This window comes from Hevea brasiliensis, chromosome 14 (assembly GCF_030052815.1).
Source record: "Hevea brasiliensis isolate MT/VB/25A 57/8 chromosome 14, ASM3005281v1, whole genome shotgun sequence".
Classification (NCBI taxonomy): Eukaryota; Viridiplantae; Streptophyta; class Magnoliopsida; order Malpighiales; family Euphorbiaceae; genus Hevea; species Hevea brasiliensis.
Window position 1 is genome coordinate 12,362,034 of NC_079506.1, and position 22,583 is coordinate 12,384,616.

The following is a 22,583-nucleotide window of genomic DNA, read 5'->3' on the forward strand; positions in this document are numbered from 1 at the left end:
ATGGGCAAGGATATTGTTATTCAAGAATGCGAACAGCCTGGAGGACACAGCAGGTTGTGGAATTATGAAGATGTTAATCATGTATTGATAATAGAAACAGTAAGGACCAAATTAATCAGATGAAGCTTCTTTCACGATCATATTTAAATTTGTATGAATTTTAGCTCTTATGAACAATTAAGCATTAATGAATAATCCCTTTTGATGTAATTTTATTAGGGAACTGAAAAAGTTGAAGGCATATTGCTTGTTATGCCTTGGAGTTATTATTTGGAGCTATGTTCCACGGCCTTCATAAAGATGTGCAATCTTATATTCCTCAAACTCGAAGTTTGGAATAAGTCTTTAAGTGAGCAAGTGCTCCTTCTTAATGACTTTGAATTTCTTCCACAAAAGCTAAGATATCTTTCTTGGTGTAGATATCCTTTGAAATCTTTGTCATTAAATTTTCGCCCAAAGAATCTTGTAAAACTTCACTTGCATTGAAGCAATCTCATACAACTATTGAATGGAGATAAGGCATAGTTCATAAATTTTAGCTACATTTTATAAAGTTAATTTGTACCTTTTAATTAATTGATATTTTTATATTTTATTATAGCTTCTTGGAAATTTGAAATTAATGGACCTCAAAGACTCTAATGAGCTGATTGAGATTCTGGACCTGTCTAGTATTGCCCCAAATCTTGAGTTTTTATATTTGAATGAATGTTGGAGTTTGGTTGAAATTCCCTCTCTTCAAAGATTGTCTAGAGATTCCTTATAATATAAGGATTCTAACTTTAGATGGAACTGCAATAAAACAATTGCCTCATCAATTGAGCATCTGTCTCAACTTGTCAAATTGTCCTTGAATAAGTGTATATAGCTCGAGAGTCTTCCAAGCAGCATTGGCAATTTCAAACATCTCAAAGAGCTTTATCTCTATGAATGTTCAAGCCTCATGACTCTTCTAAGCAGCATAGGCAAGTTGAAATGTCTTAAAGAACTTTGTCTTGATGAATGCTCAAATTTAACAAGTCTTCCAGAAAGCATTAAATAATTTTCGAAGTTGAAACAACTTGATTTAAGAGATTGCAAGAGTCATAAATGTTTACCAAAGCTTCCATCATGCTTAGAATACTTACATGCATCAAAATGCACCTCTTCAGAATATGTTGGAACAAAATAAATGCAGAAGAATAAAGAATAGAAGAAAAAAAAACTCTCTGTATAACTCCATTGACTCAAATACTGATTAATTGTGCTATTTACATAGCATTAAAGTCTAATAAATAAAATAAAGTCTCATCTAAATCTCGACCACTAGTCAAGATTAAATTACTACTTTAAAATTGAAATGCATTAACCTTAAATACTATTATCTCCAAAATCTTATAGGATACTAATGGATCAGAATCAACCATGTTTAAATTAGGTTCTAACATTATGTCCCTTAATTCAAACATAGACTCAAAACAATTTATTTTTTAATTGTGTTTCAAGCATTTCTCTCGAAAAGATAGGTTAATATGTTGTAGCACTTCTCTCTAGCTGACAATTTTGTGTGTTGGAGCACTTCTTTCCAACTGATAATTTTGGTACACTTCTAACCAATTTCATATTATTGATCATCTTGGAGCACTTCTCTCCAATCTCTTCATTATTAATGCACTTCTAGACCTTTTTATGTTTTTTTCATCAAAACTTTTCTTGGAGTACTTCTCTCCAACAACCCATGATAAACTTGTATCTAAAGATTTATCTCATGTGCCCATAGGATCATTGAGGCTCTGATACCACTGTTGGAACAAAAACAAATGCAAAAGAATAAAGAATAGAAAGTGATACATGTATTTTGTATAGTCATTTACGTTTAATTTCATGACCATTTTATTTGATTGTTAGTCACTTTTAGCCAATTTTATTAGTTATTTAGTTAGTTTTTCATGATTGTCAATTTTTGGATTAATTTGTAATTTTACTTTATTTTGTAGGAAAAATGATATTTTTGAGGGACTAAAAAAAGAAATTATGCCAATGAGGAGTGATTCCTACAGCCAAAGATGTCAAAAACAAGTTTGAAAGTTGAAGTATGCATTGGCCAAATTGCGCATAACTTACCGCATAAGTTGTGCAGTTCTGCACAAGGAGAAGAAGCAATTTTTTCTATTCCTGCTGAAATCTGCATAAGTCACTGCATGACTTATGCAGACTTACTCCTTGCTTATGCAGCTTCACATAGAAGGCCCAAAAACCTGTCGAAAACTACATAAGGGACTGCATAACTTATGCAGTTTTATAGAGTCTTCATAATGAGCTGGCAGAAGATTCCCACATGAAAAACACACCTTAAACACACCATTTTAGGGCTACTTGTCAGCAAAAGATATAAATAGGCCCTTATCTCATTTTGGAAAGGGAAGATGAGACGAAAAAGGGAGCAGCAGCAGGGGAAGAGTCATAAAACAGAGAGCAAAACATCACCTCTCCATTTCTAGACCAGATTTGGAGTTTTCTTCCCTTCTTCCCTATTTCCTATCTTTCTTGTAATGGGTTTATTAGTTCTTAGCTTAGATTTAAGATTTATTTCCATATTAACTCAGAATTTCTTGTAAATATTATGGATAATGAGTAGTTTTCATTAGATTCTGGAGTTGGGATGTAATATTTGAGATATTTTGTGGATTTTGATTGGGTTATCTATATTTTGTGGTTTTAATGAGTTTTATTCATTTCTTGTGTGCTCATTGACATGCTTAGTGTAGGATCCCATTAAGTGTTGTTCTTAATCCATGGTTGAAGTACCGAAAGGAGAAAACCTTGTGATAGATAATTAAGAAATTGGACTTAATTAACTTAGATATAGAAATAGACTAAGGATTAAGAGGATTTACAGATTAATTAAGAAACTTAATGGGTCTTGATTAATTTTAACTCCACGAAAGTAGGATTAAATTGATTAAGGCACTATTTGTCCCACTCGAAAGGGTATTCAGAGGATTTAAGAATTAATCTCCTTAAAACCCGTAAGTTCCACAAGATTGGATAACCAATTTAAAAATCCCAAAATAGCTTGAATATGAGCTCTCGAACTCCGGAATCGCCCTTTTTATCATTGTTAATTTCTAATTGAGTTTAATTGCTTGTCATTTTAAATTTTGCCATATTTTAATTTGCTTATTTTAATTTAATGCAAATTTAGTTAAATCATTACATTGTTGAATAGATTATAAATTTTACACATATAGATTTCACACTTTAATATCTATCAATTTATTACTTTAATTTCAAAGATAGTTCAAATTAGTCCATTTTTATATCAAAAATTTGATCATTAACACAACTCCTCGTGGGAACGATATCTTTTCTATATTGCTTGTACGACCCGTGCACTTGCGGTTAGGCCACATCAATATTAAATTTCAAAATCCACATGGCTGTATGTTGGTTTTTGAAATAGTCGTATAGTGATTATGATTGAATATGATTGAATTTCGTAGCCCATATGAAACCTGCATACTGTCATATATAATTAATTTAATAAAAGTCAAGAGTATAAAATATTTACAATTCTATTTGATTATGTGTTTGTTAATTATGGTAATATTATATGTTTATTAATAGTTATTGGTTTTAATAACTAATTATATTCAGGCATGTTGAGAACATATTTATGAGTATTAACATTATTACTATGCTCATAATATAGTGTCCATGGAAATTCTGATTATAGTAAACACTTTTATGATTATGAGCTCACCTATCATGGGACTAGTCATAAAATTGTTTTGTTAATTTGTTTAAAAATTTATTCCATGGATTTCAAGAACTATTTGGATCATTTAATAGTGGATATACCCATCGGTATAACACTATTAATATAATATGTTATTGTTGGTTATAATATTATTTGTTAATTGTCTTTAATATTTTTTTAATACCCTATCGGTATAAAAGTGTTAAAGATGTTGGTTTACATATATATATATATATATATGATGAGTTCAATGAGTTTTCTTGATTTTATTGTAATCTGGGACCTTTAGGCGGGATTATAATAAATAACAGTTTTGTTCATAATTGCTTTCTTAGCTGGATCTAAAAGGAAGCTTTAGTTTTGTGATTATGTTATATACATAATTCATGTTTCCTTTATTATTTGATTTCAGCTGCTATTTCTATGCAATTATCTGCTGTGAAAACTCTGAATGACTCCAATTTTGATGACTGGAAAGAGTCTCTGAGCATGTACCTTGCAATAGCCCAACTAGATTTAGCCTTAAGGGTTGATGCACCTACTGAACTTACTGATGAATCCATAATTGCACCTGTTCTCTCAAGTGAGAAACTCTCTAAAGCTCAGTGTCCTCAGGATGACAAGGAAAGGACTGAAATGGAAAATATTCCATATGGTTCTTTTCAATACTCAAGGGATTTGGCAAAAGATTTTAATGCATGATGCATGATTCCTAAAAATGAGCAATGCATTAACTAAATGGAGGAAATCTATTTGTATGCAATGTGTACAATTTCTAAGTGATGTATAATGTGTGTGTAAATGTGTTATGTATATATATGTATGGATGTATATGTAAAATATTTACAATATATGTAAATGGAATGGGGTGAGATGTTCCTATACTCAAAATGTGAAAAATGTAGCAAAAATCAAAATGCACACCCCCAAACTCAAAATTGGACATTGTCCTCAATGTCTCAAGCAGTGTATTATCAAAACTCAAAGCAAAGAGTAATTACCAGGAATTGTGAAATTTAAGAGCAAAAAGAAAGAGTTACCTGGTATAGAGCATATGAGAATTCAAGAGATAAAGGTGATGCATAAGAAGCTGCACAGGTTATACAGAATAAATGGCTGTACAGAACAGGTGCATAAGGAGGGTGTAATACCCTAGGCAAATCCCACATTGACAAAACACGGGAGAGATGCTGGGTTTATAAGTTGGTGGTTCGTAACTCCTAGTGACGCGTTTTAAAACCGTGAGGGCTTCAGCCCAAAGCGGACAATATCACTAGTGGGCCGGGCCATTACATTTGTGGTATCAGAGCCGCTCCGCGTGCAACCTTGAACGATGGTGGGGCAAATCTCAGCGAGGACGCTGAGTCCCATAAGGGGGGTGGATTGTAACACCCTAGGCAAATCCCACATCGACAAAACACGGGAGAGATGCTGGGTTTATAAGTTGATGGTTCGTAACCCCTAGTGACGCGTTTTAAAACCGTGAGGGCTTCGGCCCAGAGCGGACAATATCACTAGTGGGCCGGGCCATTATATTTATGGTTAAGTGGTCCTCATGAAAAGTGTAGCCCTATGTCTAAACTTTCCATGGTTAAAATTTTAGGTCATTTGGACCAGTATAGAGAGAGTTATGACCAAATGAACAGTACGTGTTCATTTGGTCATAACTCTCTCTATACTGGTCCAAATGACCTAAAATTTTAACCATGGAAAGATTAGACATAGGGCTACACTTTTCATGAAGACCACTTAACCCAGTTTTGCCTTTAACCAATTCAAATTATTAGCACAAGTTGGGTCACTGAAACTGCCAACCCAGAAAATGTCCCAAAATAATATTCCTTTGGTATTTTGACCATAACTTGAGTTCTATAACCCCAAACTCAGTGATTCAAAAACTAAAATTCAAGTTTAAACATAGAGGAGCAATTGTTATGAAGGAATTGTGACTAAATATACATCCCAACCTAGTCAAATTCCTAGATAAAGATAACACATTAACATGAACCTAAAGAAAGGTTCATGGGAAAAATGCTATATAGGATAATTAAAATACTCATAAGGAAAATTTAATATTTAAAAATGATATGAATATGTAAATTAGGACTAATGTCCTATTAATATGAAATTTATGGTACCAATGAACAGTACTAGATAATAGTAATAGTGAATAGTGCTAAATTAATTAAAAATATTTAATTGCCCATAGTATACCTAGACTTATTTATTTAGTTGGATAAATTGGTATACCAATTAGGGACTACAGATAGCAGTACTGCCTACCGAGAAAATCATGAACTGACAATATATGTCTGGTATGATTGTTCTACAGGCTATACGCCTACTTTATTTCTGGCTTTACAAGCCTGACAGGGGGCCTCGTGCCCGATACCGCCTCGTGCCCGATGTGACGATATCTTGAATAGACATATGGTCGTCTAACCAAAGATACACCCGTACATCCAGCTTTTATAATTTGTTATAGGTTTTCTTGGGCACTGAAAAAAAAAATTAATTAAGACTTAAAATACAATAAGTAATCATAAAAGATCCTAATAATGTTAATTATTTTCAAAGAGCAATAAAAATGTAAAATACCCAGAAATTATGAGTTGTATATATTATTTCAAATTATTAAATTATTGCTATTATAAATTATGCACCACTAAGCGTTATTTTTCAAATGTAATGGCCCGGCCCACTAGTGATATTGTCCGCTTTGGGCTGAAGCCCTCACGGTTTTAAAACGCGTCACTAGGAGTTACGAACCACCAACTTATAAACCCAGCATCTCTCCCGTGTTTTGTCGATGTGGGATTTGCCTAGGGTATTACAATACACAACCCTTATGTGACTCGGCCTCGCTGAGGTTTGCCCCACCATCGTTCAAGGTTGCACGCGGAGCGGCTCTGATACCACAAATGTAATGGCCCGGCCCACTAGTGATATTGTCTGCTCTGGGCCGAAGCCCTCACGGTTTTAAAACGCGTCACTAGGGGTTACGAACCACCAACTTATAAACCCAAAGATCTCTCCCGTGTTTTGTCGATGTGGATTTGCCTAGGTGTTCTGACTCCTTCTTATCTCTAATCTCCAAATCAAACTCTTGTAGCATCAGAATCCACCTAATGAGCCTAGGTTTAGCCTCCTTTTTACGGAGTAAATACCTGATAGCAGCATGATCTAAAAATATAACTACCTTTGAGTCAATAATGTAAGGTCTGAACTTTTCCAATTCAAAGACAATTGCTAAGAATTCCTTTTCAGTTGTTGCATAATTTGTTTGAGCCTCATCCAATGTTCTACTAGCATAATAAATAGCATAAGCCCTTTTGTCCTTTCTTTGACCAAGAACAGCTCCAATTGCATAGTTGCTAGCATCACACATAATTTCAAAAGGTAGGCTCCAATCGGGCGGTTGCATGATTGGTGCAGTGATAAGGGCTTGCTTCAACCTGCAAAATGCATCCAAACACTCTTGGTCAAATACAAATGGTATGTCATGACTTAACAAATTAGACAAAGGTTTAGCTATTTTAGAAAAATCCTTGATAAAGCGTCTGTAGAACCCAGCATGTCCTAGAAAACTTTGAATTCCTTTGACATTGGTAGGAGGAGCCATCTTCTCTATCACTTCAACCTTGGCTTTATCAACCTCTATTCCTCTGTTAGACACCAAATGTCGAAGCACCATCCCTTCCTGAACCATGAAATGACACTTTTCCCAGTTTAAAACAAGGTCAGTATCTACACATCGCTGCAAAACTTTAGAAAGATTAACCAAGCATAAGTTAAATGAAGATCCATAAACAGAAAAGTCATCTATAAAAACCTCCATTATATCTTCAATGAAATCTGAGAAGATTGCCATCATGCACCTTTGAAAAGTGGCTAGTGCATTACACAACCCAAATGGCATCCTCCTATAAGCAAAGGTTCCATATGGACAAGTAAAAGTGGTTTTCTCTTGATCATTTGGATGGATAGGGATTTGAAAAAAAACCTGAGTATCCATCTAAATAGCAAAAATAAGAATGCCTAGCCAGTCTTTCTAACATTTGATCAATGAAGGGAAGTGGAAAATGATCTTTACTAGTGGCAATATTTAATTTTTTATAATCTATGCACATTCGCCAACTAGTCACTGTTCTTGTGGGAATTAATTCATTATTTTCATTTTTGACCACTGTCATTCCACTCTTTTTTGGGACAACATGTACTGGACTCACCCAAGTACTGTCTGAGATAGGATACATGATCCCTGCATCAAGCAATTTCAAAATTTCCTTTTTAACAACTTCTTTCATATTTGGGTTCAACCTCCTCTGATGTTCAATAGATGGCTTACAATTTTCTTCCAAAATAATTCTGTGCATGCAAAAGTGTAGGCTTACTCCCTTAATGTCATCTATGGTATATCCTAAAACTTTCCTGAATTGCCTCAACACTCTTAACAACTTATCAACCTCTAAAGTACTCAAGTTTGCATTTACAATTACTGGATAAGTGTTATTGGTGCCAAGAAATTCATACCTGAGTTGAGGAGAAAGTTGCTTAAGTTCTACCTTAGGTGCATCTTCTTCCTTGAATGATGGTTGCTTAGATTTGACTTTTTCCTTTTGTGTGAGTTGAAAAACTGGAGCAGAAATGAATGGTGGACTACCCTCTAAATGTTGAGCATATGCAGCCACATGAGGGTTGTCATAGTCTATGCCTCCTCCATGAAGCAAGCAATTTTCAAGTGGATCTTCCGGATATCTCTTTCTGAAGTGTTCTTCAACCAGCTCATCAATGATATCAATTCTCAAATAAGTATCAGCTTCAGAATGATGCTTCTTCATAGTGTTATTAATATTGAAAACCAATTGATCTTCACCAACTCTAAGAGTTAATTTTTCTCCCTTAACATCAATCAATGCTCTCACAGAGCTGTAAAGGGTCTTCCCAAGATAATTGGAATATTAGAATCCTCTTCCATGTCCAAGATGACAAAGTCAACAGGTATATAGAACTTCCCAACCTTCAGAGGCACATTCTCCAAAATCCCTTCAGGATACTTAATTGATCTGTCAGCTAACTGAAGAGAAATGTGGGTTGGCTTAAGATCTCCCATATTGAGCTTCTCATAAATGGAGAGGGGCATAAGGCTAACACTAGCCCCTAAATCACATAAAGCTTTTGTAGAACATGATTCCCCAATGTGGCATGGAATTGAAAAACTCCCTGGATCTTTGAGCTTTGGAGGAAGTTTCCTTTGGAGGATAGCACTGCATTCTTCTGTCAAAGCTACAGTTTCATGGTCTTCAAGTTTCCTCTTGTTTGAGAGAATTTCTTTTAAGAATTTTGCATAAGAGGGCATTTGTGAAAGAGCATCAATAAAAGGCACATTTATGTATAGCTTCTTCAGAACCTCTAAGAACTTTCCAAATTGCTTATCAAGCTTGGCTTTTTGAAATCTTTGTGGAAAGGGAAGTTGTGGCTCTGGAGGTATATACTTCTCTTCCTTCTCTTCAATTTTCTCTTTACATTTTTCTGCACTTTCTTTCTCACTTTCTTGTTTTTCACTCTCATAAGTTTCTTTCTCATTTTCTCTCTTCTCACTATTTTCACTCTTCTCATTATTTACAACTTTGCCACTTCTTAAAGTGATAGCTTGACACTGCTCTCTTGGGTTTTCTGGTTGACTTGGAAGTTTTCCAAAAGACTTGGTACCTGAGGAAGATGCTTGTTGTGCAATCTGATTTTCCAACATTCTGTTATGTGTTTGCATCTGTTCTAGCCTTGCTTTCATCTCTCTCATCTCTTCATCATGCTTAGTTTGGTTAGCAAGAATCTGTTGTAATAAAGCTTCTGTGGTGGAACTTTGTTCTTGCTGTTTTGGTGGAGGTGCAGGATTCATGTTTCTCTGCTGAAAATTAGGCAAGGGTTGCCTATTTTGCTGATATGGAATTCCTTGTTGCTGTTGTGGTTGAAAATTCTGATTTGGAACTTGACTTTGCTGATTTCCCCATGAAAAGTTGGGATGATTCCTCCAAGTTGGATTATAAGTTTGAGAATAAGGATTCCCCATTTGTTTGTTTCCATAATTACCAACATATGCAGCTTGCTCTCCATAGTCTACTCCACAGCTGGTAGTTCCCTCTGCATAAGCAACTTGTTGTGAACTTCCAGATAATGATGATGAACTAACCAACATACTTAAATCTTCCATCTTCTTAGCCAAAACATTTGTAAGTGCATCAAACTTCGCATTAATCATGTTGAATGGATCAAGGTCATACATTCCAGCAGCTTGCCTCTTTTGAGTTGGAGCTGGTCCTCTTGGACTACTCCAAAGATGAGTATTCTTTGCAATTTTCTCCAATAGCTCATAAGCTTCATCTTCATGCTTCATAATAAATTCTCCTCCTATTTGAGCATCAATAATCCCTCTAATTGCAGGAGTGACATTTGTGTAAAAATTTTGGTTTATCATCCATTTTGGAATGGCATGATGTGGGCATTGTCTCTCTAATTCCTTCCATCTCATCCATGATTCATAGAGAGTTTCATCTTCTCTTGGTCTGAAAGCTGTCATTTGATTCCTCATTTCTTGAGTTTTTCCAGGTGGAAAATATTGTGCAAGAAATGCATCAGTGAGTTGCTCCCAATTTGTAATGGAGTTGTGAGGTAAATAGTCAAGCCAATCCAATGCTCTATCTTTCAAAGAGAATGGGAATAGCTTCAATCTTGCCGCATCATCAGATACTCTAGGTTTTTTTTGCATATCACAAATCATAGCAAACTTCTTTAGATGTGTGTGTGGATTTTCAGAAGGATGTCCCCCGAATTGGGAATTTTGAATCATTTGAAGAACCCCAAAATCCATCTTATAACTATTTGCATCAATTCTTGGTCTTGCTATGCTCTCTCTCAAGTCATCAAATCGAGGAAAAGCATGATCCATCATACTTCCCCTAGGCACATTAGCATTTACAACTTCTTCACCTTGGGCTACATTTTCATTGTTTCGACCATTTCCAACATTACCGCCAATTCTAATTCTTTCATCAGCCATGTCTGCTTCTATTTCAGTTTCTCTCAAGGCTTCTTTCCTTTTTCTGGTTTCTTTCTTGTTGGCTTTATAAAATTTCTCAATTTCAGGATTAAACAATAAGGATGTGTCACTTGTGCTTCTAGCTCTTCTCATAAAAGATTAAAAGTACTTGAAAAAGAACAAACAAACACAAAATGAAAAGATAACAAAGATAAAACTATAAACAACTAAAATAATCAAGAATTCAATCTTAAACAAACAACTCTCCGGCAACGGCACCAAAAACTTGATGTGGCCCAACCGCAAGTGCACGGGTCGTACAAGTAATATAGAAAAGATATCGTTCCCACGAAGAGTTGTGTTAATGATTGAATTTTTTATATAAAAATTCTAACTAATTTGGACTATTTTTTGAAATTAAAGTAATAAATTGATAGATATTGAAGTGTGAATTCTATGTGTGTGAGATTAATAATCTATTCAACAATATAATGATTAAACTAAAATTGCATCAAATTAAAATAAGCAAGATGGAATATGGCAAAATTTAAAATGGCAAGCAATTAAATTCAATTAGAAATTAACAATGATAAAAGGGCGATTCCGGAGTTCGGGATTTCATATTCAAGCTATTTTGGGATTTTAAATTGGTTATCCAATCTTGTGGAACATACGGGTTTTAAGGAGATTAATTCTTAAATCCTTTGAATACCCTTTCGAGTGGGACAAAGAGTGCCTTAATCAATCTAATCCTACTTTCGTGGAGTTAGAGTTAATTAAGACCCATTAAGTTCCTTAATTAATCTGTAAATCCTCTTAATCCTTAGTCTATTTCTAGATCTAAGTTAATTAAGTCCAATTTCTTGATTATCTATCACAAGGCTTTCTCCTTTCGGTGCCTCAACCATGGATTAAGAACATCACTTAATGGGATCCTACACTAAGCATGTCATTAAGCACACAAGAAATGAATAAAACTCATTAAGATCACAAAATATGGATTACCCAATCAAAATCCACAAAATATCTCAAATATTACATCCCAACTCCAGAATCTAATGAAAACTACTCACTATCCATAATATTTACAAGATATTTTGAGTTAATATGGAAATAAAACTTTAATCTAAGCTAAGAACTAAGAAACCCAATACTAGAAAGGTAGAAAAAATGCAAGAAAGGAAAGAAAACTTCAAATCTGGTTGGAAATGGTGTGGGAGACGATTTTGACTCTTCAGCTGCTGCCCTCTTCCTTTTCCTTTTCTTCCTCTCCTTTTCTCCTCCTTCTAAAATGGGATAAGGGGCTATTTATAACTTTTTCTGATATGGAGCCCTAAAATGGTGTGTTTGAGGTGTGATTTTCTGAGGGAATCTTCTGCCAGCTCATCAATGAAATCTTTGTGAGACTGCATAAGTGGACTGCATGAGTTATGCAGTCCCTTATGCAGTTTTCGGCTGGTTTCTGGCTTTCTTGTGCGAAACTGCATGAGCAAGGTGCAAGACTGCATAGGTTATGCACAATTCTGTGAGGTTGCATAAGGGAGGCATGAATCTGCATAAGTTATGCGGCAACTTATGCAGATTTCGGCAAGTGCCTGGGACAGTTTCTTCTCCTTATGCAGAACTGCATAGCTTATGCTGCAAGTTATGCACAATTTGGCCAATGCATACTTCAACTTTGAAACTTGTTTTTGACATCTTTGGCTGCAGAAATCATTCCTCAAAAGTAAAATTTCTTTTTAGTCCTTCAAAAATACCATTTTTCCTACAAAACAAAGTAAAAATTACAAATTAATCCAAAATTGACAATTATGAAAAACTAACTAATTAACTAATGAAATTAGCTAAAAATGACTAATAATCAAATAAAATGGCTATGAAATTAAACCTAAATGACTATGTAAAATGTATGCATCAATTTTTAGTTTAATAAATAGATTACTGCTATCCAAGTGGGGGATTATTGGATTATTTATTTGTATCTGAATGTGGATTAGCATTAATCAATTGTTAGGCTCATTGACAGATTAAATAATGATATCAAATAATAGGTTTAGTAATTAGTAATATCTAAATGGATTGGGTCATGTGATTGGACAAACCTATAATGGGTCAGGCTGTCCATAAGCCCACTAAGGAAGAGGCCCCAACTCTCAGTCCTATATATATATATATATATATATATATATATATATTCTGATAACCCCATTTAACATCAGATAGAATTCATATAGAATTTGAAAGCTGTGGATATTGAGAGTTGTGAACCTACCCATTCACTTCCGTTCTTCATTGTTCATAGAAAATCATGGAAACAAGCATATTTTCAGGTACACATATTCTCTAATCATGTAATCTATAATGATCAAATTTATATTTTTAACAAAGAAAATTTGAAAGTGGAAACTTGGTAAGTATAAATATGGATAGTAAAAATGTGATAGAGTGAACTAGAAAGTAAATACGAGTTGGAAAAATTAAATTAGTCTTGTGATGATATATTTTTAAAATTATAGTTATATGAGTTACGTGATCATGATATACTTGGTGGCAATGATTCTATTGAATTATGAGGAACTGGCTCAACATGACCGTGATGTTATTATGATTGTAAATGGCAATTATGGTGGTTGTTGATGCTAGTAAATTCAAAATATTAAGGAGTATAAGATATATCAGTAACTGGAGATTTTTATTTAAATATTATATTATAGAGCATATATCTTGATGGAGTGCTACAAGAGAACTATGGGTCTTATGAAGATATCAAATATGATATGTGAATAGAAGAGTGTTAGTAATAAAAAGAAGTTATAATGTGTGATCATTAAATTTTATTGGGAGTCTTATGCTTACATGATGAGAAAGAATGGTTGGTTCTAATGAGGATTATGAAAGATTAAGGTGAATTAAGAGCCTTGTTACATTCTTATATGTACCTGTTAGATCACCCTTTGATGACAGAGTTAATATTTCAGCATTATACTGTCTTTGGGATAGAGCTTGATATATACATAGCCTTTGGGGCATATATCAGGTGGTTCGCCCTTTGGGGATAGCTCTGCACATGAGTATGACTAGTTTATTTTTAATTGCTCTCCTAGAGTGATGCTTGCAGCATTTGCATCTGCATTAGCATTAGCATCAGCATCAGCATCAGCATCAACATTACTAGATAGTCATTTTCATGGAGTTAGCATTTGCTCCTCTAGGTGGATGCCAGCTTATTTGCCCTTTGGGGGCTGCTCTACGCATTGTGCATGACCAGCATTTTTATTGCTCTTGGGCCTTCAGTAGTGTCATCATAGAGCCGAAGATGCCAGCATTGCTCTCAGGCTGTCAAAGTTTATTATAAATAGTTGAGATGCCAGCAGATCTAACAGGATACATAATCAGAGTGTAATAGGATCTATGCCTTGGAAATTAATTTGGAGTCTTAGTTAGTAATAAATTTTAGAGTGAGAAATAATGAAATGGATAGAATTTTCAAATGGTATATCAATCATAGTTTGACAAGTATCATGGAGATAATGATATTTGTATTAAAGAGGAATTTGCATCCTTTGGGGATTATGGGACTATTGTATAGCTTTGTATAGCAAATGTTGACTTGAATAATGAATTTTAATGTTTGATAATAATGATATGTCATGAGTTATGGGAATGAATCAATTGCGGTGTTTATATGCAGTGAAAAACATAAGATCATAGGGAAGACAATTGTGTCAGGTATAAATAGTTAAGTTTATAAAATAATTTGTAGCTAGCTCTACTAAGATTAAGAACAAATATATGATTATGGGTTTAAAGACTAACTATGCACAATATAATAATATAAAGGGAGATATTATAAACTAAAATGGGAGCATAAGTTCTGAAGTGGACTCTAGTAATCAGAGCATTAGGTTTTGTCTTGCTTTACTGGGTTTTGAACTGATTGTTGTATGATAGTTGCTTTTATTATATGGAGAAACAGAGTTTAATTTCAGCGGAAGCGTGGTGGTTTTGGATTAGACTTTGTGGTTCCTTAAGTTGTGGAATTTCGAGGACGAAATTCATTTTTGGGGAAGAGAATTATAATACCCCAATTTTTGAGAAAATATTAAATATAGTTATTATTAGAAATACAAATAAAATTTATAAAGTTTTGGGGAGAAAAATTTAATTTGAACTTGGACTTGAAAGAAAAGTTTTAGAAGTTTTGGGGTAGAAAATAGGATTTTTGAGAAGTTGAAGGACCAAAATTAAATTTAATTTAAAAAAAGTGGACAACACATGATTCCTCCAACAGGGTCTATAAAAAAAAAAGAAAAAAAGAAAAAAGAAAAGAATGGGAAGAAGAATCAGGAAAGAGGAAGAAAAGGGGAAAAAAAGGAAAAGAAAGAAAGAGAGAAGAAGGAAAAGAAGAAGAAGAGAAGGAAGGAGGAAGGATGGCCAAATTCTTTAGAGTTTTTCTAGTGAAGGAGGAAACTAGCAAGGGGAAAAGAAGGAATTTGGTCTACAATATCAGAAATTAGAGAAAGAGAAAGGCGTGGAAGATGATGAATTTTAGCAGAACAGTGGTTAAGCAGGGGTAGTAGCTTTGTCTTCCGTTTGGGTAAGATTGGTTTATCTTTTACTGTTGATTTTTGGATATGTTAAAGATCTATATGTGAAAAGTTATGGTTAAATTTTGGTTATTTTTCAACGGTTGGATTTGGAGAAATAAATTGTTGAACACAGGCTATCTACAATTGGAATTCTAAATTTTGGCTACTGAAATTTGAGAAAAATAAATAGTTAGGATGCTTAGAAAATTATGAAATTCGGTACAGATGATCTTTGGGATGTTGAGGCTGTTGTGTTCAAATTTGGTGAATTTTAGACTTGTGGTGTATGAGATGTAAATTATTTTGTATGAGTTGTCTAATTAAGAATGATTTCTGAAAAATTCAGAATTTGAAGGGTTAGATGAATATGTTGATATCTCATGATGTAGAGATAATTTGATGATAAAATTTTTAGAGATGTTGTATATGGATGTCTTAAATATATGGTTAAATTTTGGGATTTATCTAACGGTTGGATCATGATATATAAATTTGAATGTGCAAGCTGCTAAATTGCATATTAAGGATTGAGTTAAATTGAATAAGTGATTTTGATAGAACTAAAATTATTGGAGATGGGATATAGTGTTTATTGAATTTTAATGTGATTGTGGAATATTTTTGAGAAATACATACATGGATTTTTGGTATATGGGTATATGTGATTATGTGAGTTCATGGTATTTAAATTTTATATGATTGGTTGAAGCTTGAGAATGAAGAATTATGTTGTGAAGGGTTGAATTGAGTTGAAGCAAGAATATGCTAGTTGTTGGAAAAATTATGGAATTGAGTATTATTTTTGATATTATATTTTTATGGAGCCATAAGTTGGATAATTAAAAATTGATGTGATTATTGGCTTGTGGATTAGGATTTTAGAGATGAATCTTCATATTATTGATGATAAATTATAAATATTTTGGGCTAAATCATGCTTATGGATGTCTAAAGGTGCTAGAGGTGCTTTTTATCTATTGATAAGTATGTTTGATATTCAATACAAGTAACTTGGGATATTTTAGCTAATTTATTTGTAATTTGTAGCTCTAATTAATTTGAATATTATCTTTGTCTGGAGGATGTTATGGACATTGAAAATGTGTGATATTGTCCATACGGAAATTTGTAGCTAAAGTATGGAATAAAACAAGAATTCATTAGGATAATGTTCAATAAGAGAAATGTAGGATAACATTTTGATAATGAGATATGGTTTTTTTTTTTGCAATAATGTTATTTATGGGATATATGTATATAGTGGAAATAATTGTTGTGCAAGTAAATGATTAATGTATGATTCCTTGCTACTCTCATGTCAAAAAAAAAAAAAAAAATTAATGACTTCCTGAATATGTTTCTTTCTTTTAAAAGTTTCAAGAAGTTTTCTTGGTACAATATGAGATCACTGAGTGCTGAACGTAATAGTTGTTACAAGCATAAATAAATTTTCTTTCCTTTTGTGTGTGTAGTCATGCCTTTTTAGTGAAAAATGATTATTAGTAAATTTTTGTGCACATGTATTCACATATAAATGTATATACGTAAAAATTCAATAAGAGGCAAATTCAGTCTAGCTAGAGGCAATTTGATATCGTTGAAATGCATAACCAATACTACTGTATTATTGACAAGGCTTGACTTGGGTCAGTGCAAGTCATGAACTACTAGATGATAACGTTGGGACAATTAGGAAATCATGTATAACTAAAATAATTTCTGATCATGATAGAACAAATGTTATTTTATTTAAAATTTATTGTTGAATTTTCTTAGCGGTGATGTTTGAGGAAAATATATTGTGATTGGATTAAAAGTTGTAAAATATTTATTTACAGAACATGTGGCACTAAGGCGATAAAGAAATATAAACATGGCAATGTTCACTTGTGATCACAATGAGGCATATTAATTAGCGAAATTAATTGTCTGATTTTGTGTGGTGTGAACCCATTCTGGGCTTTGATATTATTGTCTGATTTTGTTTGATCTTTTAATAGGGAGAAACATCAAATTTTAAGAGAAAATTTGTCAAGATTTCGCTAAAATTTTAAGAGCTGCGTGGACCTGATCCTCCATAGGAGATACATAGGCAGCCTTCGAGTGTGGTCCAAAGTAGCTAAAATTTTGCTTTCTTTGATTTTAATGTTCCCTTTTTAGTTCCTAGATCTTGTCATATTATTATTATTATTATTATTATTATCATTATTATTATTAATGAAGACACTCTGGAAACGTTGTATATCACTAGTTATGAATGAAGGCACTTTAGAAACATGGGGTCCATCCTATTTTCCATTTATAATTTTTAAAGATATAATTGATGTTATGGTCAATACTGAAAGTAAGAAAACATGGGGGGGTTGGGTACTATTTGCACATCTAGCAAAGATGAAGGAAGAAATTGCATTCTTTTTTTGCTGGAAGCAAAGACTAGAAAATAAAGGAAAGCTTTTGTTACTTACGCTGGAAAATATTTTTTAGTGTTTGGGTAATTAATAGAAAAAAATTAATGAAAAATATTTTTGAGGTTAAAAGAAAAATTAAGTCATTTTAAAGAAAATAATTTTTCTTTTTACGGAGAACGTCGTTTACAGAACTTTGACAATCTCATTAATATGAAAACACTTATATATGTATGCATAACGTAGGCACCTATCATCAGTTTAATATTGTAATTTAATAATAAAAATATTTTTCACAAAAATTATTTTCTTAAAAAATAATTTTTATTGAAAATATTTTTATATATAAATTTTTTTTTTATAAAACAATCGAAACCTTAATTAATTCCCATGGTTGAACCCCACATAATAAAAGCCCCAACAGGTGCCTTCGCCATTAAGTATGAAATTGAAATTTCTGATTAATGCCGGCCATAAAGAACAAGATATTAGAGCGAGACCATTGAAAAGAAAAGATAGTTTGGACAAAATCATTACTTATTCGATCTTTTGCTTTATCTCTACATATAAACAATTTCATTCATATCATCTTTTTCGTTTTGCATTTAATTTGACGACTAAATAGAACTACGTGCACCTTCCTCAAAGGCAAATATGGTTTTTCCTTTTTTTTTTTAATTGAAATTTCTGAATGAAATTATTTAATTTTAAATTACAACTATTTTAAAAATCATTTTCTTTGTAGATGTAAATTTGTAAATGAAATTTAAAGATATACTCTAATATGGTTGGTCTGATTTATGCAATTTTAAAGATACAATTAATCCTATAGTCAAGACTAAGAGTAAGAAGTATGCATTTTTAAAGATGTGTTTAGTAAACATCTAAATTCAGCCATCAAAAGTTTAAGGCTTCGTTTATTTAGTGAAAAATATTCTTCTGTATGTTAAAGTTGCTATGCTTCAATCCCACACGCTAAGTTTGGAAGGCGAATCAGGTGTTGACTAAATGATTCTACATAATTATCACATACTTTGTTGACTAAATGCTAGTCGTTCCTTTTGTCCAATGGTAATATGTTGCTTCCTAGAAGAATATTATGGTGTTTCTGGTCATCTTCATCTTCTTTCTTTTTTTGTTCTTCCTTTACTTCTTCATTTGTTCATAAATTTCTTGTATCAGACAATTTAGTTTACCCAACTATTCATCTCTAGTATTTTGCTTTCTCTACCTTCTTCAAACTCAGTTGCATAAGATCCTTCTTTTATCAGTGATCATGGCTTCTACTTCTTCCACTCCTCCCAATCAGTGGAAGAAATGGGATGTTTTTATTAGTTTTAGAGGCGACGATACGCGTTATGGTATTATCTCCCATCTCTCTAAATGTAACACCCTAGGCAAATCCCACATCGACAAAACACGGGAGAGATGCTGGGTTTATAAGTTGATGGTTCTTAACCCCTATTGACGCGTTTTAAAACCGTGAGGGCTTCGGCCCAGAGCGGACAATATCACTAGTGGGTCGGGCCATTACATTTGTGGTATCAGAGCCGCTCCGCGTGCAACCTTGAACGATGGTGGGGCAAACCTCAGCGAGGACGCTGAGTCCCATAAGGGGGGTGGATTAGAACACCCTAGGCAAATCCCACATCGACAAAACACGGGAGAGATGCTGGGTTCATAAGTTGATAGTTCGTAACCCCTATTGACGCGTTTTAAAACCGTGAGGGCTTCGGCTCAGAGCGGACAATATCACTAGTGGGCCGGGCCATTACATTTGGTATCAGAGCTGGACTCCCTCTAGTATGGTGTGTGGTGCGAGGACGCACCAGGCGGAAGCTGGTGGGCTTGTCACGACCCAGGGATGGGGTTGGGACGTGCTTGTTCAACCAGCTACGCACTGGGGTGGAAACTTCATGTCCCACATCGGAAACGGGAAGAAAAGATTTGGGCCATATATGTGGGAGCCTTCCTCACCTGGTCAGCGCGCTTTTGGGAATGAAACCTCCCAAGGGACAAATCCGTGAGGCCCATGGGCCAAAGCGGACAATACTAACTGGAGAAGGATCGGGCTATTACACTAAATCCTTGAAGGACAAACAAATTAAGACCTTTACGGATGAAGAGCTTCATAAAGGAGAAGAGATCTCACCAGAGCTCTTGAAAATAATCCAAGAATCAAGCGTCTCAATAGTCATTTTCTCTGAAAATTATGCTGATTCTCCATGGTGTTTGGATGAGCTTGTTGAGATACTTAAATGCAAGGAAGAATCAGGACAAATAGTTCTACCAGTTTTTTACAAAGTGGATCCAACTGACGTTCAAAAGCTTACAGGGAATTTTGAGAAGGCATTTGCTATTGCTATGCATGGAGAAAAAGGCAATTCACAAAAGGTAGACAACTGGAAGCATGCTTTGATGGAAGTAAGCAACTTATCAGGATGGGATTTACAGAATATGAAGTAAGTTAATTACTCTTTACTGTAGTTTTTCTAAGTTTTTCAATTTAAGGAAAGAGAATCAAAATATTGAAACTTTTAATAGAGTACATTAATCTTAATACTTAGCACTGATCCGTGAGAAATTTTTATCTAAATCCGATTCACCATGTATCCAAAATATAAATATGTAGGATCCATGTATTTAATATAGACAACAAATAAAGACAACACTAATATGGATATTGATATTTGTTACCTTATCCTAAAATCAAAACATATTAATTATATATTACTATTTACTTAGAAGTGTGAGTCTATCATTACTTACTAATGTTTGTTGTTCATATGTGACTAGGTATGAGTCCAAATTAGTTGAGGAAATCGTCAATGATGTTTTGGAGAAATTTAGTTATATGCCTAAAAATGATGATTCTTATGATCGCAACTTGATTGGAATTGAATCGCGTGTAGAAAAAGTGGAATGGTTGTTAAATGATAAGCAAGTTATGGGGATTTGGGGGATGGGAGGCACTTGTAAAACAACTATTGCTCAAGAAGTATTTCGCCGAAACAAGAATAAATTTGATGGTCATTGCTTTGTGGAAAATGTTAGGGAAACAATGACAAAGTAATCATCAAAATCAGTATGAGACAAAATTATTTGTCAATTATTAAGAGACAAAAATTTACATATAGACACATCGGATTTGTATGTTTTTACTAGGAGAAGGCTCCAGAGTATTAAAATATTCATTGTTTTTGATGATGTAGATGATTTTAACCATTTAAAAAATTTAGTAGGAGAGCGTGATTTGTATTGTGAGGGAAGTAGAATCATTGTAACTAGTAGAGATCGGCAAGTACTTGAATATGTTTGTTCAAAGGATGGCATATATGAGGTTGAGAATTTAATTCATTCTCAAGGTTTGGAACTCTTTAGCTTGCATGCCTTCAAGCAAAATCTTCCCAAGGAAGGATATATGGAGCTATCAGAGAAGGCAACAACCTATGCTGGATTCAATCCATTAGCTCTTAAAGTTTTGGGATCTCATTTATTTAATATGGGGATTGAAGAATGGAAAAGTGAATTGAAAAAATTGAAAGGCGAATCTCTTGAGAAAATTCAAGATGTTTTGAAAACAAGTAATGATGAGCTTGGAAAGATTGAAAAGAAAATATTTCTTGATGTTGCATGTTTCTTCAAAGGGCAAAATAAAGATGAGGTTGAGAGAACATTAGAAGTATTTGGTTTCTATCCAAAAAGTGGAATACCTCGCCTAATTAATAAATCTCTCATAACTGTTTCGTCACTCAATGAGATTCATATGCACGACTTGCTGGAGCAAATGGGCAAGGATATTGTTATTAAGGAATGCAAACAGCCTGGAGGACGTAGCAGGTTGTGGAATTATGAAGATATTAGTCACGTATTGACAACAGAAATGGTAAGGACTAAATTAATCAATGAAGCTTTTTTCATTATCATATTTTGAATTTTGTAAGAATTGTAGCTCTCCTGACGAATTAAGTATTAATCAATAATCCTTTGTGCTGGTATTTTATTAGGGAACTGAAAATGTTGAAGGCATATTGCTTTATACGCCTTGGAGCTGTAGTTTGAAGCTAAGTGCCACGGCCTTTATGAAGATGTGCAATCTTAGATTCGTCAAAGTCATGCGTGATCCGAGGAATATCATTGAATTTTGTCCAAGCCAAGTGCACCTTCCTAACAACTTTGAATTTTGCCCACAAATGCTGAGATATCTTCACTGGGATTATTATCCTCTAGAATCTTTGCCACTAAACTTTTGGCCAAATAATCTAGTGGAACTTCATATGCGTCATAGCAAACTCATACAACTGTGGAATGGAGGAGACAAGGTACAGTTTATAGAAGTTAATTTGTATCTTCTAATTTATTGATATTTTTCTATTTAATTACAGCCTCTTGGAAATTTGAAATTAATGAACCTCAGCTACTCTTATAACCTGATCGGGATTCCGGACTTGTTGAGTATTGCCCCAAATCTCGAGTTTTTATATTTGAAAGGATGTTCGAGTTTGGTTGAAATTCCCTCTCTTCAAAATCTGAGCAAGCTTACTGAACTTGATCTAAGTGACTGCCATGAAGTCAAAGATTGTCCAGAGATTCCGTCGTAATATAAAGTTTTACACTGGAATAGAACGACTGCCCTCATCAATCAAGCATCTGTCTCAACTTGTCAAATTGTCCTTGAATCGGTGTGATAAACTCGTGACTCTTCCAAGCAGCATTGGCAATTTGAAACGTCTTGAAGGACTTCATCTCGGTCAATGTTAAAGACTCGTGACTATCCCAAGCAGCATAGGCGAGTTGAAATGTCTTGAAAAATT

General features: G+C 33.8%; 1 protein-coding gene and 1 non-coding gene across 2 annotated transcripts; both read left to right on the forward strand.

The window, feature by feature from the left end:
- Positions 1-22,148, forward strand: LOC110646264 (putative disease resistance protein At4g11170). The gene is made up of 6 exons (XM_058134281.1): positions 1-99; positions 220-349; positions 4,152-4,394; positions 19,835-20,231; positions 20,566-21,655; positions 21,777-22,148. Exons 1-5 carry the CDS (start codon positions 1-3, stop codon positions 20,840-20,842), a joined length of 1,146 nt encoding a protein of 381 aa, XP_057990264.1. The 3' UTR covers positions 20,843-21,655; positions 21,777-22,148.
- Positions 10,225-10,331, forward strand: LOC131173500 (small nucleolar RNA R71). The gene has a single exon (XR_009143816.1). It is a non-coding gene; the product is annotated as a small nucleolar RNA R71 (small nucleolar RNA).
- Positions 22,149-22,583: the final 435 nt, after the last annotated feature.